This window comes from Drosophila yakuba, chromosome 2R (assembly GCF_016746365.2).
Source record: "Drosophila yakuba strain Tai18E2 chromosome 2R, Prin_Dyak_Tai18E2_2.1, whole genome shotgun sequence".
In the NCBI taxonomy this organism is placed as follows: Eukaryota; Metazoa; Arthropoda; class Insecta; order Diptera; family Drosophilidae; genus Drosophila; species Drosophila yakuba.
The window spans coordinates 18866732-18891941 of record NC_052528.2 but is presented as its reverse complement, the minus strand read 5'-3'; the positions used below and the strand labels follow the sequence as shown (position 1 = coordinate 18891941).

General features: G+C 43.2%; 3 protein-coding genes across 5 annotated transcripts; 2 read left to right on the top strand and 1 right to left on the bottom strand.

Moving 5' to 3' along the window:
• The first annotated feature begins 21 nt into the window (after positions 1–21).
• On the top strand, positions 22–1095 carry LOC6531342 (lysozyme). Its single transcript, XM_002092110.3, has 3 exons — positions 22–152; positions 500–676; positions 734–1095. Exons 1-3 carry the CDS (start codon positions 80–82, stop codon positions 991–993), a joined length of 510 nt encoding a protein of 169 aa, XP_002092146.2. The 5' UTR covers positions 22–79; the 3' UTR covers positions 994–1095.
• LOC6531340 (mucin-5AC) lies at positions 983–22205 on the bottom strand. 3 transcript variants are annotated; one of them, XM_015195769.2, is made up of 6 exons: positions 22119–22205; positions 20621–21128; positions 3317–4350; positions 2837–3258; positions 2617–2708; positions 983–2265 (listed from the first exon to the last, which is right to left on the bottom strand). In XM_015195769.2, exons 2-6 carry the CDS (start codon positions 20768–20770, stop codon positions 2140–2142), a joined length of 1824 nt encoding a protein of 607 aa, XP_015051255.1. In that variant the 5' UTR covers positions 20771–21128; positions 22119–22205; the 3' UTR covers positions 983–2139. The 3 variants fall into 3 exon arrangements, with proteins under 3 accessions (XP_015051255.1, XP_002092144.1, XP_039228010.1); XM_002092108.4 differs by lacking the exon at positions 22119–22205 and adding an exon at positions 21435–22037; XM_039372076.2 differs by lacking the exon at positions 22119–22205 and having other exon boundaries at positions 20621–22037.
• LOC6531341 (pancreatic lipase-related protein 2) lies at positions 6812–11061 on the top strand. The gene is made up of 6 exons (XM_015195770.2): positions 6812–7297; positions 9299–9398; positions 9483–9637; positions 9720–10190; positions 10388–10544; positions 10602–11061. The coding sequence occupies exons 1-6, from the start codon at positions 7246–7248 to the stop codon at positions 10852–10854; spliced, it is 1188 nt and encodes a 395-aa protein (XP_015051256.1). The 5' UTR covers positions 6812–7245; the 3' UTR covers positions 10855–11061.
• Positions 22206–25210: the final 3005 nt, after the last annotated feature.

Genomic DNA, 25210 nt, shown 5'->3' with positions numbered 1-25210 from the left:
TAATAAGCTACTTGCTTGGAGTCAACTGGGATCAGTTGTGTGGTCAACATCGCACTCGCAGGTCGGGTTCTCGATTCGGATGCAAAGCTCAGTTATGCTTCGATTGCTCGTTTGTTTGTGGCTACTAGTGCACAGTGGTTCCAGCTATGAAGGTAAGTGCGCCCCACCTATAGAATGCATCAAGCCCGCGGCATTTGTGCTTTATAACCACTGTGCGACTTACGTGGTTGAGAGTGCTCTATAATTATGGTAATCCAAATGGGTTCGCTGTAAACTAAAGCCAGCTTATGGGAACAGCTCTATACTATAAAGCCAGCTATTACATCCGCCCACTTCCACTTTTCTCGTGCACTGAATATAAAATATATATTCAATAATATAATATTTTATTGATATTTGAAGTCTTTTTAAGAAAAATCACATCTATACCCAGATTAAAATACTTTTAGCGTTATTTTTTTAAATAAGAATTAATTGTTATTTCTTTCTGTGTATTTAGTGCAAAACAAACCCGTCACGGAAGATTGCCTAGACTGTCTGTGCGAAACAATGAGTGGCTGCAATGCATCCGCAATTTGCGTGAATGGGGCCTGCGGCATATTCCGGATCACTTGGGGCTACTGGGTGGAGGCGGGCAAACTGACTTTGCCCACAGATACAGCGCTCTCCGAAGACGGTAGGTTGATGATATCCAAGTGGTAGATCCATTCCCATTGCAATGTCCTTTGCTTAGCATTTACAAACTGCGTGAATCAGCCCCACTGTGCAGCCAACACGGTTCAGAATTACATGTTCAAGCATGGCCAGGATTGCAATGGAGATGAGCACATCGATTGCCTGGATTTTGGAGCACTCCACAAGCTGGGCAATCTGAAGTGCCAGGAGGAGTTGCCCTACATCTTCGCCAAGGTCTTCAATCGATGTCTGAAATCCAAGGAGCGATTGGCAGAGGGAAAGATCATCAAAGAGCAGGAAACGGTGGTTTCAACATAATTGATTCTTTATTGGGTTTTTGCGTTCCCCACTTTTTGGGGGATATCTTTGTCTGTTTTTAAAACAATCTTGGTAACACATATACACGTACATACATCGAAACATTGCTTATGTTTGCCTTTGAACAGTTTCCAATATAGGTATGGATTCTATAGATTTAGTTACAGATACAGATATATATATAATATATATAGAGGGGTATATGAAAACTACTTTAATATGCTCTCGCCTTTTGTAATTTGTTAGTCAACATGTTAACATACTGGTAGTACATAGTTTTATAATATATTCAGATTCTGGCTTACGTTTGCTAAAGCTTGGCTCCAACATCGGTTGCCTTTCAGTGGTCATGGTTCTATATCTCGAGCTGAGGTTCTCTCTATTAAGGGGTATTCGGTTTAGTAGTCTAGTATTCGGAAACTTGAAAGTAAAAAGGACTATTACGGATATTTTCATCAGAATCTGTTCTAATTGAAAGTGTATCAACAACCTTTTAATTGGTAATGATTCATATGAGCTGAAACTGAGAGGCAATTTCGAACGAAAGGCAGCAATATCATCCTATTCTTATCATATCTCTAGACGGTGAAGAGTTATGAAAGTGGGCAGTGAACGCAATGAAAACTAAGTGGAAGTTTCTGCTTAAAACTAGGAACGAAATGAATGCAAAATATTAGTGGAAAAATCAGTGCTTGCCAAAGGTTTATCATTCATACAAATGTTTGGCATAGTTTGTTTCTTTTGAACTAAAAGCATTAAATGCCAAAAACGCCCACAATCAAGTAAATATGCAGACGTAAATACAATGAAGGTGAATTAAATTTTAGAGTTCTACAGTGAATTTTTTGTTTTTAAGAAACTATAGTAGTGTTTTTAAATATTTGGCTTTACTTTGTTCTATTTCGAGTACAAAATTATGGAAATGATTGAGGCCTAACTGACAAAATACGATCATAAAATTACAATCAAGCTCGTTTCATGTGTGGGGGTGTTGAGGTGAGTGTGAGATGGAGGTCTGATTCCATCCGCTCCTGGTTCTGATCTGGTTTGATATAGTACGGTTACACGGGTACTTGGTGATGGTCTTACATGGCTAGAATTGCAACTGGAAATATGCGTTTTGCTGGCTTATTGGGTGCCCTGGCCTTACTTCTTGCTATTGGCATCGTTGGCCAACAGCAGTTCCTTGGCCTCCTTCTTGCCCCGCTTCTTCTCCTCCTTGGCGTGCAGCTTGGCCAGACGCTCCTCCTCCTTGGCCAGTCGCTTTTCCTCCTGCAAACATGGAGAGTGAATAACTTTGCTCGCATTCGCATGCAGTGGAAATCATAAACAAGAAAATCGGAATTGCTGGCGCTTTACAAGCCAGCCGTGCTCATAAGTTTGGAAATTTATGCTTTGCCGGCACAAAAGGCAGCAGCATTTTCCCTCCCAAGCCCTTTCGCCCGCGATTAATGAAAAACTTTTCCAAAACAGTTGGTAATAAGAAAAAGGGGAACGAGGCCAATTACAAACAATGCAAATATGCACTGGCTGGTTCACAAACTCTTGGTGGGGGAAAAACAATGCATCCTGCGCACAAAAATGGGAACGGAGATCCACCGGATTCTCAGCAATTTCACCCACCTTCCTGGCTTCCTTCTCTGCCTTCAGCTTGAGCTTTTCCTCCTTCTTCTTGCGCTCAACGGACTCGTTCTTCTTATTGTCAGCCTTCTCTCCTGGAATTTAACAAGTTTAAGTCATATGATAAGCGAGTATTAGATGAAATATAAACGAGTATTTTCATTAAATATTACTCAGTAAGATATTAGTACTCAAATCTATATTTAAACCAAGTAAAACTCACTCTGATTGCTGGCGGCGGAGAAAAGCGGAAAACTGCGACTGGAAGAGCTTGACGATGGCTTGGGATTACTAGCCGATCCAGCTCCAGTTGATCCTGAATTGCTGGCAGAGCATCCGGCTGTGGACCTCGAGCAGCCTGCTCCTTGTGGAGTCGACTTGGAGGCAGTACCAGTGGTTTTACCCTGCGGAACAGAAGCTGGCGGCTTCTTGTCCTTGGGCATCACGTAAGCGTTTTTCGGCAGCGAGTTCTTCGAGGTTAGTGGGCAGATCTTTGCCCCGCCCGCCTTCAAAGGGGGCGGGGCCAGTGCGGAGCAGCTCAGCTGGATGTTCATCGGACTGGGGCGACGTGGCGGTGGCGACGATCCGGATTCACGCAGCAATGGGGCCAGTTCATGGGCACTGGACTTTGTATAAGTGGAGTAACTAAAAAGATACATGGATAATTTCTTACTTTAATGTTTGATTTTGGTGTTTTACTTACCGAAATCTTGGATTGCTGACGTGCACGGGCGAGGGATGCGGCACTTTGGCCGGACTGCGGAACTCCTTGATCGGCGGCAGGCGGTTCTGGATGTCCATCAGTCGGTTCTTCACATGCCTTCGACCAGGATACGTGTGCGTAGGCGTCATCATTCCACTGGCTACACTTCCGTTTCCGCCCACACCTCCTCCGCCACTTCCGCTCGACGATGAGCCGGAGATGGGCGTGGAGGAGCTGTTGGTGAGCGTGTGCAGCGGTTTCCTTGGCACGGCACCGGAGCAACCAATTGGACAGCCACCATGATGCGAATGTGATGTTCCATTTTCGCGCGGTGAGAGGGAACTGCCCGAGGATCCGGATGGAGTGGGCGAGGCCAGGCTGTGTGTGTGATGGTGGGTGGTGGGCGATGGCGGCGCCAGGTGATTGGAGCTGGAAGCCACGGCCGGCGAGGCCGGTGAGCAGGGACCGTTGCTCGATATGGAAGACGTCTTGGAGTAGTGCGAATAGCCGGAGGCCGATGAAGCCGCCGATCCCGTCGAGCTCATCGAGTACAGGCTGTCCGACTGGGAGACACGGGCATGGGCCGATCCCCGGGCGGTGTAATGATGCGGATGATGTCGTCCCACCGCCGACTTGTGCAGCGTGGGCTGGTGGAACGAGTGGTGCCCGCTGTGCGCATCGTTCATCGAGTAGGAGCTGGCCGAGGGCACCACCCCGCCGGCGGCCACTCCGGCGGAGGCCCAACTCTTGGCGCCCATCGAGTAGCTGCTGGCCGACTCCTGGATGCGCCAAGTGCCGGAGGACGAGGTCAGACGATTAACCCGAGCTCGGCAAATGACGCAGCGCAGCGGCAACAGGCGCTGGGCCACCGCACTCTGGATGGTCTTCACAAAGCAGCGGCGGCAGACGACGCGGTGGCCACATGGAGATGTCTGCATGGTGGCACGGGCATTGATGCAGATCACACACTCGTCCTCTTGAGAGGTTGGAGGATCCGGTTCGCTCTCCTCCTCCAGTTTGCTCAGTAGTTTGTCCTGGAAGAGAAAATTATATTGGTGGGGATAAGATCGTTCAGCCCTTAAGTAGTCTTTTAACTAGCGTCTCATAAATGTTTATATAGTTAAGCCAGAAAGTATGCAAGTTATTTCATTAAAAGCAGTTTCTCCAAAGTAGTCCAGTATTTAGATGCTGGAAAAATGCTTGTCTATTTTTCTACAACTACATTTTTCATGGATTTAAAGCTTCAAAAAGAAAATTTGGTAATATATTGGTTTTTAACGAGCAGCTGCTAGAGCAGTTAGGGATTATAACAGATTTGTTAAACTTTATGATGCCGCAAGTGCTAAAGGAACATTCACTTTTTGTGTTAATTGTCTGAAAGCCTTTGGACCCTCAGACCCACAATAGCATTCTCTCTTGTTTTAATAAGAAAACCTGCTCAAGCTCGGCATTCATTTAAGTTAAAGTAAAATTGCATTCATTAGCCTTATAAAGATATAATTGATAATATGTTTAACTTTAATTTCAATTGGTATTCAAGGTTTGGCTGTACCCGTGATAGCTTTCAATATCCTAGAAAGCTCTCAGGCTACTTTCAATAACTCAACATTTCTTTAACAAAACCCAACTATTTTACCAAATTAGTTGGCAGATATTGATAGACCCAGCTTATATTAGGTCAACACCTAATCAGTTGTAAGTTATAGCAGCTAATTCTCAAGCATATTTTCCAGAAGCCATTTCACAAAACCATAAAATTAGGAGAAGTATTACCTAGCAGTCAAGATCTTTTCATTGCCTTACGGTCTGATTTCATATCCAATTAGTAAGTGATTATGCAAATTTATGATGAGCTAAGCTTGCTAAGTTTGTATCTCCATATCATAATATCTGCATAGACGCCTTCTGAGGTCAGTTTGGGTGCTCGACCTCAGACTGACAGATCGTTAAACATATGATACTTGTTATTGATTTCGAATCTTTCCATTTATAAGAACTGCGCATTGTTGACCATCCCCTCGGGTAATTAATTTTGTGATTCAGCAGCTTTTTAAGCGCTGATTGAATGAACTGGTTAACGATCGCATTAAGCTATTAATAGTTACTATATCTATTTTTGGGTACTGCTCCTTTTGTTCCCATCCAATTTTATTCATTATTTGCGAGCCATAAGCTCGGCAAGGCTTTAGGAAGTTGTAAAGTTATTCAAGTACTCTTTTTTTTTTTTTGCAAAACTGCGGGTGTAAGTACGACTAATGAGTTTGCTCTTGATATAGAACCTAGAATGCATGGCTAAGTATGTTTCCTTGACTGTGGTGTGGCTTTGAGGTGGAGCCCTTGCACTTGATGGCTTTTCAATGTCACACCGTGCAAATTGTTCGCCATCGAAGGTATTTGCGGTTTAATTGCAAATATGCGAGATACACATTTAATTGGTATTTCGTGGCTTTGCAAGCAATGGCAAATCAATCAAGTGTTCGATTGGCAACCACAAATGTCCAAAGAATCTTATTGCAATTATCTCCTGCCATCTGTATCAACAGCTGAGGGATCTCTGGTTGACTGGTCATCGATTTAACTACCATGACAACCCGTCATGACAGAGATTTCAAGAGATTTTTAACTTTCGGATTTATGCTTAATATTCATGCTATACGTAATGGAATAATATTTGAAAACATCGCGTAGAACCTGCAAACATATTTTTCATTTTAATTAGCATTGAATGCATAATTGTATTTTATTTTGTGTTTTTGTTATGATATACCCCTTAAGGCACTACTGAGTTCGACGTATTTATCGACAGCTGAGACGTTGGCAAAAAAGCCGCGAAATCGCACGCCCACAAATTATGTGATCGAAGTTCGAATGCCCTGACTATGTAAAGATTATCAAGAAATTCAATTTTTCTTGAAAACCATGCATATATTTCGTGTGATTAATTGCTGAATCAGCGCCATACTAATTGACCTGCACAAACGACAGGGTTCCGTTCCACAAAGAATGGGTCAGCTCAAATTTAATATAACTTAAAGGAGTGTCTCTCCTTCGTTAAAGTATAATATTTAATTTTTTTTCAGACCCTAAATTAACCAAAGTTGCTATAGAAAAAAGGAGCTGGTGAGTTTCCAATTTGTTGCAATTTTATCTCAAAAAATGTAACGGCGTTTCTTGATTGCTTATACTAACGACTAAAACGATTTGTCTTAATTCAAGATGTATCTGCCCCTTTATGGCTGTCGGATGTCGGAGGTTGGATCCGATCGAGAGGCGATAAGTGAATTGAAACGGAAAGTCTCATCTGGTCAAGGTGAGCTGCCTGCCTGTCAGATGGATCCGGCTGAACTTTTCGATTGCCTTCTTTCCCGGCAAAAGATCACTTGGGTGGGCTGCTCATTCCGAATGCCCGGCATGAATTGGGTGGCGGTGGGTGGGTGTTGGACGCACGACAATCAGGAAACCGAAAACTATTTTACGATCTCGGCCGGCTTTCGCATGCCTGATTAACTGATTTAAATACGGAACGTATTATTGCTTACAGGCGCGCTAAAGTTTGTTGCCTGAGTCTTTCGTTTTAGGGCCGCGCAAATTGTGTTTATCAGATCGGCGGCGAAGGAAGCAGCGACGTCAGCAGTGAAGTCGACTGAGACAGAGAGTCTAGCTCGACAGATCGGGAGTTCCGATCGTTCAGTCAGTATTGGCAGCTCGTTGAGAACAGAGCGTTTTCTTTATCGATCGTAGACGTCGTGATTTGCTTTTAGCTAAGACAGGCTAAGAAATATATACATAAACAAATGCGGAAACCGATTTGAATGTTAATTTTCGCGTACGAAAGTGAATTGGAATTGCTCGCCCAAATTCGGCGGTTCATTGAACGAAAATCGCGGCAGAACTTGAGCCAATATTTAAACTAATTTATTGTATTTGCCATGGTGTTACCGGCTGCCTCGACATTATGCAATGTATTTACATTTCTGCTGGGTAAGCTGAGACGTCTCGAGTGGAAACTTAGCCCGAAACCGAAAGTGGCATCTATTAGCATTGATTCTGCCTCAATGTCAGCTGGAAAATCGTGTCCCAAGTGGGCGGTTGGGGCGTAACTATGCACATAAGTTCAAGGCGGAACGACTTGTAAGCCAAGCAAGCCAAACAAGCTAAGGTCTTTGTTGATACGCGCACTCAAAAGATTCAATTGTTGACCATCGGCAATATTTGTCTTGGGGTAGGTCAGCTTGGATGGTCACTGAGCTGTGAAAGAAGGCTGTCCAAAAACGTAAAGGGTTGGGAACAAAAGGGATAGTTACTATCCAAACAAATCATCAATATTTCGCATATCACTTGTGTACTCTGCATTTTCATGTTCGCTTTTATGTGGTTCAGTAAAGTCTTGTACAGTTCTTAATGTTATTCTTAATGGCGTTAACCATACCATTTTCAATGTCAGCTGGGGAATCACTTTGAATCACTAGAATCATAAAGCCGGTACCCGTAAAGTTCTTAGTGCAACCATAACGAACACCATGGCTTAAAGCTGCTAATTAAGTGCCAGCCACACGTACATTTAAATTAAAGCCAGCAGTGCGATAATTAAAAAAAAAAGAAATACAAATTAAATGCACGGCATGACGTCGCGAAACAACGTGGAAACAAAGCCAATCCAAGCAAAACAAAGAAGACGAAAAGTATTATTAAGTGGCTATATCAGCAACAACTACGAAACATTCCTCATAAATAAGCGCGACAAACTCTTCCGCTCTGTACAAAAAAATCTACGAATGCAGACCCCACATTTACATAAATCAGAGATGTTTAAGCCACATTCATAATATTTGGAGTACGATTAAAGCCACTAAAATAACTGCCAAAGCGAATGGAAAACACTCTAACTTGTATTTAGTTATTAACTGGTGGCTCTTTTTCTTTGTATGTCTATCAAAGTACACCTAGATATAATTATTAAGACCATCAGATTAATCTTATTGAAATAAACATACTTTAAATCGGACATTAACTAACAATTTGTCATGTTTAGGAGTAAATTATCATTTACTTAAATCGGAAGCATTTTCAACATTTTCAACTACTTTAAATCCCCCAAAGAGAAGACCATTCCAAAGTTGATATACATAGTATTTTATTGAGCAAAACGGAAGGTGATAACTGGACGGAATCGCAAATGAGTCCGGCAGTGCCTAAGGTCAACGTCATTGTTAGTTGGCATCTAATCAAGTCTATTATCCGTATGCATTCGCAGCTGGCGATACAAAAATGTGTAGCAAAATAGGGAGTGCGAAAAAAAGCCGTCATTGACATCCCGCAATGTGGTTGACCCACTGCCAGTGGTGCTGTGGCACTTTAAGAACCCACCCACTCGCCAATCGATCTGATTTAGCACTTGGTCGTGTGAACATCGAATACCTGATGGAAATGAAAACTTGTTTTCATTTTGCCACCGGTGCTACGTAACACGCGGCGTATGCGTCACGTGCTGCCTTGTGGCTACTTTGGCTACTGTGGCCACTTGTATTTTTGTTGGCCCCACATAACATGCCATTCCACTCGATTTCATTTACTCCCTCCAAGTTCACGGCCAAGTTGGTCTTCGTTAGGCCAGTCTCGATTTCTTTGCTACTGTTTTTGTTTGGCTTTTGGTTTTCAACTTTGTTATTACTGTTTTTGGTTGTTTTGGCTTGTTTTGTTATGGCTGTGGCGGTGGCTACCTGGCACTTGGACGCGTTGCCAGTTGGTTAATGAAGCTAATGAATCAATTAGTTTTGTATTCCAAGCTTTAAGCAAATTGGCTCGCGCTTGCCACTTGACAAATTCGTTTTCCGCCTTGTAGGAAGTTGCAGAACAATTTGTTTACAAACATTTGGTTAATAGGTTTTCTCTGCGACTCTTATGAAAATGAAATGTAATATTTCAGTACGAAATAACTTTATTATATCGTATTTTGATTGTTTTGCTTGGTATATATCCCAGCTGGCTCGCCAATTTTCTACAGCGCCGCTCCGCGTGGATCCTGTTCCACTTGCTGTGCCATTAAGGAGCGCGAGGACATAAAGTTCATGCTGTACACCAGGTAAGCAAGCGGGGCGACCCATCTCCATTTCATCCCGGCTCATGCATATTGAGGGGCCATCAAAAATGGGTCCACCTTTTGCAGCCGGAACCGCAATTCCGCACAACTGCTCCACCTGAGCGACGATGCCCGGCTGGCACAGAGCAATTTCAATTTCAATTACCCGCTGGCCATCTATCTGCACGGCTTCTCAGAATCGGCCACCGGCGAGCGCCAGAGCAGCCAGGAGCTAAAGGACGGTGAGTACGCAGGACTTCCTGCCACCTCGGCCAAAAAAAAAAATATACTCTGTCCATTTTTATTTTCGATTTACCCTGGCAGCGTTTCTCAGGAGGGGCAACTACAATGTCATCCTCATCGACTGGAGCGCGATGACAGCGGTGCCCTGGTACTCGAATGCCGTGGAGAATCTGCCGGTGTCAGGTCGCTATTTGGCCAGGTTCCTGCGATTCCTGGTGGACAAGGGTTACCCGGCGAAGTACATCCACCTAATTGGTTTCAGTCTGGGCGCCGAGGTGGCCGGTTTCGCGGGCAAGCAGCTGCAGGAGTGGAGCATCAAGCTGCCCAGGATAACGGCACTCGATCCAGCTCTGCCACTCTTCGAGGGCAACAGCTCCAATCGCCGCTTGAGTCCCAGCGACGCTAGGTTCGTGGATGTCATCCACACCGATGGCGGTCTCCTGGGCAACCCAGCGCCCATGGGTCACGCGGACTTCTATCCGAATGGGGGACGACCTCTGCAGCCGGGTTGCGCCAAACAGAATATTGCCAACAACTGGCTGGGAATCATCGGTAAGCCTTGGAGAACCTTTGCACAGACATTCATTTGTTACAAATATGGGGTATACATACTTCTTTCTGGTACTAGCACATTCGGTAGTTCAATTAATATTGAAGTAAAAGTACATGCATTTTTAAGGTTTAAATTGCTTCGTTACAAAGTTGTTCCCAATGTTCCCAACAGCTAATTGCCCCATTTTCCCTTGCAGTCGGCTGCAGTCACCAGCGTGCCTGGGAATACTTCGTGGAGAGCATAGCCCAGCCCCGAGGTTTTCCCGCCCAACGTTGTGAGCCCTCCGAAATGTTTGGCATCTGCCGTGAACCAGGAGGCGGCGGTGTCTACATGGGGATGGGGGCGGATCCCAGGTGAGTAGTTGGAAATCGCTCAATCTCTGCAAATCCATCTGATAACGCTGGCTGCAGGATTCGTGGCAAATTCTATCTGGATACGAACGATGCCAAGCCGTTTGGGCGGAGCAGCCGGCCGAGGGCAATTGTCTCGCTGGCTCCTCGGCTGCCTATTGCCTACAAATTGCGACCTAATGCCACCAGACAGCCATCTGTCAGTCGGTGGGCCATTGGCCAAAAGGAGCAGCAGCAGTACGATGAGGAGGTGGACGTGGACGAGGACAACAACGCGCTGAGCAACAACATTGACAGGTTCTCACTGACGTGATGGAATTTGCACGATTCTCGAAGGATACCGGGCAGGGTAATTTCCCACACCCAAGTGTGTCCTTTAGCAGCGAATGGGATTTATGTCGGCTGCTATGTTGCATTCGTGGGCAACAGTTCTTGTGATCTTTCTTTTAAGTATTTCTAGCACGTAATCAGGGCATTTGTAAGCCGTTTAAATAAATATCCTTAGGTATAAATAGTTGAAGTGCGGGAGGTTTTATGATAAAAAGGAAATTGGAAATTATACTCAAAGGGGCTTTTCATCATGACTTTGGAGATGGGGGCAAGAGCCAATACAAAATGATTGAACTAAGAGTTTTTACAGAAAGTAAACGATTCGAAAAGTCTTAAGTATTGCCGATATAAAAAGGTGAAAGACAATGATGCAGCACATTATTTTATTTTATATAATTCTCTTGAGTTTTTTAAGCTACATCTCAGTAATTTGAACTGAGAGCTCCACATTCTTTCCTCTTAATACATCTTTAAAAATTCAGGTAGCAACACGACAATCAGCAGAGCCTTCGTCATTCCGAAAAAAAGAAGTCTAAAAAAGGGCAGAGTGGTGGCTCAATTTGCACACTTTTGGCCGTGACTCATCATCATGACAATCGCTCTAAAAGGCAAGTAATTTAATTTAGCTGGCCCAGACCCCCAGTAAAATACCCCCCTGCCGAGCCGAGGGACATGCAAAGTGGATACGCCTATGACGCAAGGGGAAACCTTAGAAAGAAAAACACCCGAAATACATGTATACCGAAAGCAATATATCACGTATACGCACCGAGGACCGAGCAAAAAATAAGCAAAACAAAATTGGGCTCGAAGTTGAGCTATTGCCCGTGCAATTAAAAAGTAATTAATGAATAATGCGCGCGCCCATGGAGGCGCCTCCTTCGTAGTGAAAATTGTTTATTAACTTGGCTTGCAGCCGCCGCCTGTAATTATGCAAGGCCTTTTGCAAAAAAAAAACAGAAAAAAAACAAAAAATAAAAGAGGTCTGAAAAAGAGCAACAGAAGCCATACAGGACGTGGGCCATAATGTGCAATGAATGTCGGAGCTCATTTCACGAACCATCGCCTAACGAGCAGCGGAAGTCGCGGCAAGTTGGGGAAGTTCGGGAAGTGGAAGTTGGTGTGGCCAGCCGGAAGGGCAAATGGGGCTCGACTTGGTTCGTTCGGGACAACGTAGACCCATATGGCCGGCTGCATTAATAATGAGCCAGACTTTGGGCCAAACTGAATGCAGATGCAATTTCCCCATCACTCATCGCCGATACCAGCTGCATGGGGCCAGCTCAATGATTTGTGAGTTTTAGGTTTTGGACCTCCTGGCTCAGGTCCCCGTTCCCTCGTTCCCCAGTCGAGTGGCTTTTTGGGTCAACTGCAGATGGCCGAGTGCCTGTCGAATTTATATTTAATGGCCAACAGGCCTTGATGAGCGGACACATCTAAATGGTTTTGCTCGAATCGATAAAGAGTTGCACAATCCCTGGGGCATGGAAGCGGAAAACGCCCCGCTGAAAGTCCTTGTTATTCTGATGTTTAAGGTTTGAGTAATTGCCTGTAAAACTTAATCTTTTTTTATGACCCTATTACTGCCATTCAATTGAAATTTCTAGTTTGGGCTTGTGGTTCCAATGAGCCGTAAAATTATATCTCAAATTAATTGGCTTAACGGATTGCATTTAGGGCGGATTTATTTCTGATTTTACTGTGCAGAACTAAAAACACAGAAAATGAACGTACTTTAACCTATTCAGAAAATTGTCTCCAAAGGAAAGTATGGCATGAGGGCCTAGAGAATTTATATAAATACCATTCAATTTGCCTATTGAGCAATCAAATAAATTCACTGTGATTGTGCATTCACCTACATATTTCCCCTCGTAATTTCCAGCGTACTTCTGTCCGACTGTCAATTATGGACATTTTCGCGGCGGGTGGCCAGGTAAAGTAGGCCAATAATAAAAGCACTCCTTAGGCCGGCTTAACCCCCGATTGCCCCTGTCCTGGAATTCGCCCATCTATATGGCGGTTAGGCATGCCATGGAAAACCAGGCGACAACTGCGCGAGACACGTGCGAACAACTCGCTGCTGACTCACAAAAATGCGGTGGCTAATGAGGCTCAGAAAGGAGCAAACAGGATAAGAGCAAGGATAAGGGGATTACTTTGGGTTTGGGGAGGAATTCCAGGAGCTGTCAATGAGCGTTTGCTGATTGATTGAGGTTGGAATTGATTATAAATACCGTGACTGGTCTCTATTCTTGTTTACCTTAACTTAAACACACACGTGGATATGAGTGAGTAAAAGTGGCTTTCTTTCTTTTTCGGTTAACTAAACCAGTCTAGTTTCTAATCTTACATTGATCTAAAATAGCTATAAACATGCCATTTATAAGGAGACAGCTATGGGTGAAATAAAAGAATGGCGATGACAAAACATACTCGAATATTAAATGCTTTATAGAAAATGTATACTAGCTACAAGCATTTTGATTTCTATGTCAACAATATGGACAACAATGTTAGTTATTCACGAAAAATACTTTTTCCATTTTGCTTTTAATACAATATTATTTCTCTACTATTTTAAAGGTATTAAACCAAAGCAGGTGCCACTCTTGTTTTAACCACTTCAGGCATTTTGACACCTGAAAGTAGGTGACCTCATACAGCACAGCTCCATACAATAACATGGATACCAGCAACACTCAGGCAGTCAAGCTGTAATTCTTGCAGTTTTCGGCACCTGCCGGTTTTTAAGGAAAGGAAAATGAATTAAATCGATACAGGACTTTCCTACTTCTCTCAACCCGCCCACTTTTCGCAGCGATTCTGTGGGAAAGTGCTGGCATATGACTTTCCTGATGTTGATGTTTCTGTTGTTCTTCATCACTGCGCCGCTGCACTCTCCTTTTCATGCATCGATAATTGCGAAGTGGAGGCAACAATTCCATTAGGGCCTGCACACGACCTACCCCATTTTCCATTTTCAATTTTCCTCAACAGCCAACCAGTCAATCTCCCACGCCGCCCACATTTTCACCCCATTCCGCAGCTCTTGACTGCTTTATTTGAAGCACGCTCGCTGGGAAAACATTGTCATGAAGAGAAATTGCATTTGTATCGGGCGTCGTTTAAGTGTCAGTGAGTTTCTACTTTTATTTTTTTATCTGAGTGTATGTGTATCTTTTCATTTGCCCGTGCTGCCGCTAAGTGAATTTATTGCATTTAATATGTTTTTCGTGTCACTCCTCAATGGCCGAGCATAAATCAAGCGTTTTAATGGAAAAAAACTTTATGGCTGCCACCTAAGAATGCTTTATGAGCGTATGGAATCTTTAAGATGTCCCACTTCTCGCCGCTGGCTGCTAATTTCCGGCCACATTAAAAACCAATTATAAACCATAAAAGTCAAATCAAACAATATGTGTGTGCGTGTGTGTGTGCGGGGGAATTGGCTTGTCGACAACTAATTGAGGACAGGCAATCTGCGTCGGGGCATGTATGGGTTTCCAGGGAGCAGCATGGTGCTCATCCTTCGATGGTGCCATCAATTGTCAGGCTCCGGGCTAATTGCGAAACTCTGGCCAACACAAACAGGCAAAACCCAGCCATGATTGCAGCTTCTGTGCCCGACCCACAAAAGCAACAAAAACCACAGGAGGACAGGACTCACACAGCAGAAGTACACCGAAAAAAAAGGAAAGCAATGAAAACAAGATAAAAACTTGATAAATACAAACTTACAGAATCGATAGGAGACTATTTTAATGAAAATTATAAAATGATTATAGCTGAATATTAAGTACCAAAAAATTAAAAAGTAAAATAAGTTATCATACGGGTACAAAGTTTTGGTCCCTGTGCATCATAGTTGTTTGCCAGCTATACAGAATTATGAGAAAAGTGTCAAATTTGCCAACTAGACTCATGTGGGCCAGGATTTGTGGGTGGTCAGGTGGCCAGGTGGAAAGCTGCTGAGAGTGTAATTAGGGCTTTTAACACAAAAGTGCAAAGTGAAACCGAAGCGATGCCATTTTCGGATGGCAACTCATTGAAATCAAAATGACGGCAGGGAAGAGGGAAAGTGGGGAAGCCGTGCAGTTGGACAGGTGAGGTTGTAGGGAGGGGGGATGGGGTTTTATGCCTTTGAAAGTTTCCCTTTGGTTATTTATATTTCCCGGCTGCTTTCAGGGCAGCTCATGTGTGGAACAAGTTGTTTTCGTTTTTCCTCCTGGCGCTCGTTGCTTTTTTGTAAGTGTTCATTGGCCGTGTATGGATGCCCCTTCACCCGTTGCGCGTTATTGAGAAGAGTTCCCAGATGAAGTGTTGGCCTGTAAAGCGATATTTCCCACGAATATACATATGTATGTGTGTGTGTGTTCCATGGAGTGGCAAGTATTTAAGTAGTAACTGTTGAAATACCATTATTTTTGTGGAGGGTGGCGGCCAAAAAGAAACTAATGCGTTGGGCGCCATTTAAAAATAAATCTCGCATTTCAATTTATTATTTTTCAATTTATTTCGCTTTCCTTTTGGCACAAACAATAAATTTTAATTGAAATCTGGCCTTGAGCCGAAACCAAAACGCATTGCCTGGGGCTGGAGTTCTGTGTGTGTTTCTGTGGGTGTGTGTGTTGGTGAGTGGGTGTGGTCGGTTGTGTGAGTGTGTGTGCGTGTGGTGGCAACTGTGTTGGTGCAATGGGCCCAGTTCCAATTTCGCATCCGCCTTCTGTGTTCCCCTTTTTTGCCATATATTGTACTTTTTTGTTCAGAGACATTTTGTTCGCTGTGCCTGCCATTTTTTATTATCTTGCCTGAATTTTTATTTATTTTTTCGAGCATAGAACCCACTCGGCAGGGGATAAAACTTTTAGCGGGCTTATCTCGACTGCCGCGTAATGAAATGTGACATGGTGGAATGGTCAAAGCAAAGAGTTGGGAAAATCTATGAAAGTGAGCTTGTGTTAGCTGCATGGCATATTGAATAAAGTGCTCTGGCCTTAACCCATTTAGTTTGGATAAATTTAAACCATTCTGATGTGCAAAGTAGCTGAAAATTTAAATATATAAATTTATTTATATACTTTTTACGAAATTGATGTTAATGTTTTAGACATTTTAGATTTTTTGCTACGTGGGTAATTGCAATCCTAATGTGTGACTTGAAAAGCCTTCGAAAATAATTGCATATACTCATACATATCGTATCGCGTTCCACATCGACTGGCCACTCTAAATGCTCCAATCAATGCAATTAAGGTAAACGTCTGCGTTGGAAAATAACCCCCCTTATAAATATACCATATACCCTGATTCCAGCTTGTCTTTTATGCACGTTTGTGTGTGTACCAACTATATAGTATAATGGTGCAGACATCGCGTGACCTGCGCTAATGCATGGCCGCGCCCCAAGAGACCGAGGATGGTTGGAAAATATTTTTTATTTTGAGGGGGGAGTAGGGGGCGAGGAATTTTGAACAACCCTTTATTCGGTGCAGCACGTGAGGGCCCAAGAAAATCTGGCAGCAACAAAGGAACAGCAACAAGAACTCAACCCATGCGTAAACACTAAAGTTTAATGCACTCTAATTGAGAGCGGGGAAACGGAAGTGGAAGTGGCAGTGGCAGTGGAAAGGCGGAAGTTCGCAGACGACAAAGGAGCACACGCTGACATTTTTCGCATATAAAGTTGGTGAAGAGAGACGACTGGAGTCGTTGGCCATTATCCTGCAGAAAAGTTGCGTGTCTGCTGCGACACAAAAGTTCAATTACTTCTTGGTAAGTGGGAGTTGAATAAACACCCAGCGGATATCCGGCTACTGCATTGCGTGCCCAATTCAGGGACCTCCACGGACCCTCTTTAATGACCATTTCGCGCTAAATGGCAGTGACTCGGCGTCGACCATCAAATTGACTAATGTCCGATCTTAATGATTTATTTCAAGTGTCCAGCCATGGAAATCGCCAGCTTGCAGCGGGGCAAGTGGCCAGGTGGCACAACCAGCTTCTGATTGGCGTTGGTGCAAGGTAAACCGATCCGAAACGACACCCAAGGCGCTATGTCGAGCACACCGAAAGCGGCCACTCAAAATGGAATTACTTTCAAATGCTTTTTGTGTCTGATTTATGGTCAAGCGATTCCGATTCCGATTCTGATTCCGGGTGGTTGGTAAAATGCAATGGCAAATATTTGTGCTGACCACAAAAGAACGGCAACGGAGTAGCTTGAAAGGATTATATATGATATTTGCAAACACTCTTTCAGTTGCTTCGTTATCACAGCTCATTTCAAATTACTTTGTAATATCTCAAGTAGAGCATTAGAATTATTTACGAGGAAGACACACTTAACGTTTTTGTTTATTGCAGCTAAATGTATAATCAGCAATAACTTGGATATTAAATGAAAGAAATCTTTCAATGAAAAAAAAAAAACAATTGCATTCTATGTTGCACTAAATGAATTTGCTACTAAATTAAGCACTTTTACATTTTTCACTGTTTGATTTGAAAAAGTTAGAGCAATATTATGTTGGCACTCTTAAATAAAAACCAAAAGAGTTTTAAATGCAAATGTAACTAATTCAGAGTAGACTATCATATCCTACATCATATCCTTTAAAAACTGCAGCCAATGCCAAGGCAACTTAAAAGGATCTCAAAGGAAAGCGGTAGACCAAAGACCAGGCCAAAAGCAGTAATGGCCAAACCAACTGTTTTGGCATTTGGATGACTAAGCTGGATTCTTTTTACCAATTTTTTTGTGTGCACGTTGCAAGTGCCAAGTCAAATTGTGCGGTCATTTATTGCTAAAGACCCACAAAGGGGCGTAGAAAGAGACGGCTGCAGGGAGGTCAAGCGGCAGCTGGCTAAAAGAGAGAGAGAGAGGGAAAGGGAGGGAAAATATGCAAAGGACATTCGACTGCAGGAACTGCAGCAGCTAATAATCATGTATCAGCTTGCCTACATTTCAATTTAGTTTCAAACACAAAAAAGGGGGAACAACAAATACCAGGCAAAGGGCAGAGTTTGACCTTTGCGGCAGACTGAGGATTCATTAATTTGCACCTATTTCCAATGCCACGCCAGGTGACAACTTCCGCCCGCTGTCCTTTCTGCAAAGTAAATTATAAATTTCACTTCCCATTGCCTGACCGAAAATGTCCAGTTAGAGGTCCTGCCTTGAGGTCTCGTTTTGGGTTTTCCAGTTTCTGTGTTTTTTGGCCTGATGTCGGATAGTCACGCGACTTCCTTCTGCGGGATGGGGTTAGTTTTGACAGCATTTCCCTTTTAAATGCAAAAAGGATTGTCTGCCTGGGCCCAAACCCATTTCACTATGGCTCTATTCCCCGTGCGCTCAGCTAATCAACTTGTTATATATTATGCGTATTTGCATTAATAACATATCGCGAAAGAGCCGCAGCCGCTTCTGCGTCGCGTTTTTAGGCCCACTTTTTGCAGGTCCTCTCAGCACGAAGTAAATGACAATTTTGTCGCTGCATACTTTTGGGGATTACGAAACGACACCATGTGTGCGTGTCGTCTCGCCAGTTTGTGTGTGTGCGACTTTGCATGGGTGTGTGAGTGCGCGGGGTCCTCTTCTCTGCGGGATTACATCGGCTTAGCTTGGCTCAGCTGGAATTCTTTGGTGGTGTGTGTGAGGTTCTTATGAGACATGTTTATGGCCAGGATCTGTAGCTTATTTGGCGCAACCCGTCGAATTTCGATACAGATTCTTTAACTATGTTCAATACCTAACTGCTTAAATGGCATGTTATTCTTTTTCCTTAAGTCGAATTGACATACTTTTATTTAGTATAAATATAGTTAAGTTATAGTTATCTTCGAACTCAAATAATTTTGTGCATATGCAATATTTTCAACTACCGACCTTTCACATAGTGCTATTAAAAAAATTTCTAAAATTTCTATTTCTAAAATTTATTCAAAACGTAAGCATTTTCATACCTTTAGTGTAAAGGGACTTTCGTTGTAATTAGCCCTAATTCGCTATGCAACCTAAAGTAAAAATTTTCAGCCAAGGGCCATTTAATTGTGAAAGCATTTTTCGAAGGCAGTCTGGTCAGGCTTTTGTGAATTTTAATGCGGCATAAAAGCATTTTTCGTGTATTTGCCCATTTTTGCTAATGTATCGGGGTGTTGGTGTGCGTGTGCTAGTGTGTGTGCTAGTGTGTGGGCTAGTGTGTGTGCTAGTGTGTGTGAGCTGCTTTTCAAGGTCGGCGCAGAGAAATTACAGTCACGCGTCAGATTTTATGCAAAACAGTTGAGCCTAGCTTAGTGCTGGCAGGACTTTTTTCCTGTTTGTGCACTTGGCAATTGTTGTTGTTGCTGCTGCTCTCCTTACATAAGTGCACAAGTGCGAACAAGAGAGTGTTGATGTGTGTGTGTGTAAGAGACTGAGTGTGTTTGGCAAGTGGGCGTGGCAGTCTATGGCTCTGAAAGTCATAAATTTCAAAAGCAAGTCTACTAAAATCCCAAGTGAACTTAGCCTTTTGCAGTTGGCCGCGTTGCACATTTCGTTCCTCTGGCAAATGCAAATGAGTTGTGCCTTATAACTTAATGTTTTCATGTGGCGGTTATATATTTAATGATGCTGACTAATCAAGATGCTAACTATTTGGCGTAAATTGGGTTATTAATGCTATTTACGGCTTACCCAAATAATAAATACTGTTTGTGGTTCAATTAATTTATACAATGAACCAACCATAATAGATTTATTTACATTTTCATGGCTAAGATCAGAGTATGTATCTCATAAAAAAGCCAAATGTTACGTCAAATGGCCAAAGAAATCTGGTATCTGGTATCTAAAAGTTTTCTTGGACTCCGCCTTCCTTGCTCTCTTGTAAATTTTTTATTGACCCTTAAAATGCAAATAAGTTTAGGAGGACACACACACATGTGAACTATCGCACAAGTTATGGCGTTTTTTATTGCCTACTTTTGCGGGCCATGACAAACCGAGCTTAGTCGCGCCGAGCCTCACCTTGTTTTGATGTGTTTGATGTGCTGTGTGTGCCTTTTATTTTTATAACTATTTGCCAGCTGTAAATGTGAGAGGCCGGAGCCAAAACAAACAGAAAAGCAGGAAGAGCGCCACTTTAAAAAGGCTCGAGAGCTGTTTTTTGTGTTGCGTTTTCTTTTTTTGTTGTGGAGCTTCCCCATCGAACCGCGCGGCTAATGATGCCCGACTTTCGTCCGCCTTTCGCCTGCTTTTGATAAACAGCCGCCTCTGTTTTCCCGATTTGCTTCTTTTATTGCGTTACATTTTATGGATGGAAGGCGAAGGCGAAAAGCCGAAAGGACCAAACCGGTACATAAACAAAGAGCCAAGAAAAACTTCGGAGGATAATGGGTCAAGTACCCTGCACTGCAATATGTTCAAAGTTTGAAGTTTTGAAGTTTCTCATAGCATGGTAGTTTCATGGTTCTGATGGCAGTTTTACAGATTAACGGATAAACTTTTTTTGCGGCCCCATCAATTTTATGTCATGCTCACTTTATTATTTTATTAAATAAGCAAGAACATTGGTCACGGCTCATTAAAAATCATTTAAAAACAATGCCTTTTAACCATAATCTTTCCGGCTTTATTTTTAAACATAATTTATGTTCTGTCTTTTTGAAAATCTCTTTTCTTTCCAAGAAAGTGCTTCCGTGTTGCAGATACCCAACCCGTTGACGTGTAGAAATGACTTTGTTTTGCGAAGCTCGCCATTTGTACTCACGATTTTATGGTGCAGCGCCGAGAGTTCGCGCTCGGTGACCCGTCGGCTGGCGGCCTCCCGGCGACGCTGGCGGAACTGGCTGTACTTGTAGGCGAGCATGACGCCGGGAAGGGCCAGAGCCTCCAGCGGGGACTTGCGGCCGAAAGGCATCCTTCTGCTCCTCACGCTACTCGGAATCCTGCAGTCGGTTGATAGGCTGGTCCTTTTGCTTCGCCTTCTACTTCGGCTGAGTTAGTTGCGGCGAGTTGAGATATGGCTGCCGCCGCCTGGCTTACATACACTTGGGACTTCTCCTTGGACTTTGGACTTTGACTTTCAGCAGCGTCTCATTATGTAATCACAACATGGACACGGACAACAACGCGGCACTAACAGCATTTCGCACGGCACAATTGGCACTAAAGTCGAATTGGGTTCCTTGGCGCTATCATTACACTTTTCTTTTTCCTTCGCATGCTGTATTCTGTTTGCTAAATTGCCGCTGATGCGCTGCAATCAATTTTGCATTCTGGAAAAGGGAGTTCGATGATTGCGAGTCTTGGTGCAAATTACATTTCAAATATAGTTATATTTTATTCAGTCCCTAAGGAATACTCTATGGGTATGGGAAATCGAAGAGGAGAAACTAAAAATTACAAACAATTACATTTATATCAAGAAAGCAAGAGCGTAGGGAGTTTATTGTATTTTTTTAAATCCCCCCTCAGTTGTTTCACTTGCTAACACGTATAAATAAGGAAATCAGTGCCCTGGGGAGCTGCTCTCACTTGGACTCCCAGAGGTGATTCTACTTTCCCTGGACTATATTTCACACCTGGCTGTCCACATATCAATTTGTGAGATGAATTACGCCAAACTTTGAGTGATATTTGTCCCCGGTGTGACACTTTAATATAGCAAAGTGCCGCGATTTCTTCAAGATTAAATGCGGGGCATTAGAGTTATTTTGGAACAGCGAAACCGGAATTACACACCCACAGCCACCCCGCACAATGATCATTAATTTCAATTATACGGTGAAAAGTTGCACAAAAGCCGAATCACAGGGCTCGCAAAATTCGCGCACTGAGGAGAATGGGAAAATTGGCTGGCTGATTACAGAGCCACTGCCTTTGGATTTATTTATGGTAAATTCTATAGTCTGATGGTCTTGCTGTTCGGGGTGAAATGGCACCGAAACTGAAAGCTGGCCCACGTGCACTTGGGGCCAACTCAGAACGGTGAATGTCGCAGAGCAGATTCGCCAGTTTCCCACGAAACCGTCTTGGAAGCTGCGTGAGTCTGACGCAACTTCCAGGCAGAGCGATAGATGACTCTTCCAGTGCTTTGGACACGTTTTGTTTACGCCAACTGCCTTTTGCATGAAATCAAATAAACTTTTGGCACGCGAAACAGGTGAGTCAGTCGGTCGGTCAGTGGGGGGTTTTAATTGATGGGCAAAGCGTTTGGGACTGTGGCACAATGTTAAAAGACAGCCGTGCACCTTCACTTGACTCACGAAAAAATCTTGTCCTTTTCCACGTTACGTATACGCCGCGTATGCTGCCGTATATAGCAACCTGCCCCGTAGCGCCTGCGAGTGCGACTGGCTGCAAGGATTTTCCAGAGTCATTTTTTGGGATAGTTTTCCCACTGGCTGGATGGCGCAGGCGCAGTTCATCGCTTGCCGGCTACTTTTTGGTATAACAGATTGCGTATAAGACCCGTACTCCGCCTTCATCAGCATGTTGGCAATTTGTTGTTTAGCCGGACACTCTGTCTATTTTATTTCCTTACTGCCAATCTCTCTTTCCCCGGCGGAGGCCAAACGTCATGACTTTGCTGAGAGCCGTATAAACAAATCACAAAGTTTGAGGGCAGTTTTTCCAGCTCATCCCCACTGGCAAACGGATAATGTCCAGTTTGCCGTTTTGTTGCGGTTTGGTCAGCTCGCACAATTGTGTTCAACTTTATGGGCCACTGTTAATTATGGTTGGCCATTTGCCTCTTGTTCGCCTAATTGTTGTGGTTTTCACCACCATATCGGCGCACGTGCGATGTCTTGCTTAGGCGAATATATTTGTATTTAAAAAAGACAACAATTGTCAATTGTTGGAAATTTGGCGCAATTTCACAGAACAATTTTAGCAGCTGGCTATTAAAATGTTTGCCAGCTACACTTCTAAATGTCCCAATTGCGGCGCCAATTTTAGACAATTTATTTGGACTGCTGCTATTTAACTGCTGCTATATAAATTGCATACAATTTCCTTTTTAATTGGATGTTGATGATGTAAACAAATGTATCCTGACCATGGGACTGCGATCGTATCTATAAATTATTTTACCTAAAATTAAATGTTTAACTTGTGACGGTCAGCTGCTGATCCCTTTACAACATAAAAGACATGTTCTCCATTCCCCAAACTTCATCCCAAAAACGTTCGATTAGTAACGATCTTAAATGCCATGGTCTAAAGGTCGTTATACAGCTAGTAACTCACGACAGGTGCGCTGCAGATCAATAGGTGTTAAGGGCGCAGGTCAAAAACAAGACGGTCGGTCGGCTAACAAGTAGCCAAGCGGAATTGCCAAATGTTCAAATTGCGAACAACAGAGAAAGGAAAACAAAGCCTAGGCCAAAAGCAAACGAAGCCAGAGGAGAGTGAAGTAAAGCAAAGTAAAGTCAAAGTAAATAACTGGAAGTAAAGCTAAACAAAAGGTGTTATACACAGAGAGGCGGCTCTCTGGCTCTTTGCGGCTTGGCCTGCTTTTGTGAAATGGCCAAGAGGGAAAAATGAAGGGGAAAATTGTTTGGCGACGCCATGGAAATGATGACGTAAATTGAAAGCCAAAGCTGCTACGGCAACGAAATCTATTTGCAATTCCCTCCGCTCGCCGAAAACCCCTTGTCAATGCCTTTCAACCGACAGGTGTGCAGTTCTGTAGTTCTGGTTCTGGGCAATCTGCGAGTGCATATTTGTCGACTCACTGAGTGCACTTCTGAGATACAGATACGCGTGCCGCTGTGCAGATACTTAGATACTCGTACTTTGACTTGGATCTGCTCTAATGGCATTTTTCCCCGACAAAGGTCCCTACATTTCCGCTTTAATGCATTTTCCAACCCATTTCATCGCTGCTTTTGGTAGCGTTTTTAGTTGTTTCAGCTTGGATTTCAGCAACTAACCGCTTTTATTTTGTTTGCCTTCGCCAGCGTATGTCCTTCTGTGTCCTGTGTGCACTTTGTGCTCAATTCTGCGTTTTCTATTTCTATTTTTAGCCCTGCACTGAAAGCCAGCTGGCATGCAGAGGCGGCGGATAAAAGGGGGGGCTTCTTTCACGGAAAACGTGCCCTGCCCGCAATTGCATAAATTAATCAAAACTGCCACACAGTATAAATACTCAATCGACAATAGTACCACACACACACACACACACACACATCCGCATACACACAAACTTCCGCACATCAGCATTTTCCCAACGCCCTTCGCCCACATTTTCACGTTTATACGTTTATTGCATTGACGTCACAACTGCAGTTGTCCGGAGCAATGCCTCCGATGATGATTATGTTTGTCTTCTGGCCAGGTAAGAACCTTCTTGACCTTTCCCAAGCTGTTTACACTTATCGCTGGTAAGGGCCCAAAGACGAGAGTACTTGCCACTCAGCTTTCAGTTGGTCCTCTTCCCTTGGGTCCTCCGTTCGATTGACGGGCTGCCGTCGAGTGGTTTGTCCTGGGAGACAATTGCGATGGGGGCTAACCAAACTGGGCTAACTGAATCAGCGTGGAGCATGGGAAGATAAGTGCTGATTACTCAGGAAGTGGAAATGGTTGCGTAGCAACTTGGGTACGACCAATCGGGACTAGTAATGCACTTAATATGCTTGAGACATCGCTTTCATCGTTATGGACCACTTAAAATAGTTCCAAGCCCAGAAAATACATGGAATCTTGCTAAAAAAACTAATCATACGAAAAGTTTCATACATTTCTTATTTGTATAACACAGTTTTTCGCTAATTAAGGCATAATTTAATTATGTTAATGATTTAAATGTTTTTAATCATTTATAAAAAAGCTATAAAATCTAATTCAATTTGCTATGTGCACTATTAAAATGTTATGCAAAATGACCATTTAGAAAGTTCGCTGTTTATTCATTAATATTTTATTATCATTTACCTTTTTTACATGTGCAGAAATAAACATATCCGTTACTTGTGGGTTTAAAGGGTATACTAGATTCGTTGAAAAGTATATGGCAGGGGAAGGAACGGTTTCTTGACCATAATAAGTATATATATATATAAAAGCCGAGTCGACCTGCCAGTTTGTCTGTCATTCCGTATTAATGCCAAGATCCTGAGAACTATAAAAATATATTGGGATATTGAAGGTTGATTTAAGCTAGTAACTAAAATGAATAGACTTCTGTGATATTAATGAATGAAATCAGTTCTTTATGTACTATTGCATGAAAGGGTAGTAGTTCATGTGCAGAACTGTGTGTCATTGGCTCGCCTCGTCTTTGCGTGTGCACTTTGTTGGCTTCCAAGTTGTTTCTTTTAGGGCCTCCACCTGACCGACCGGGTCAGTTTCTAGA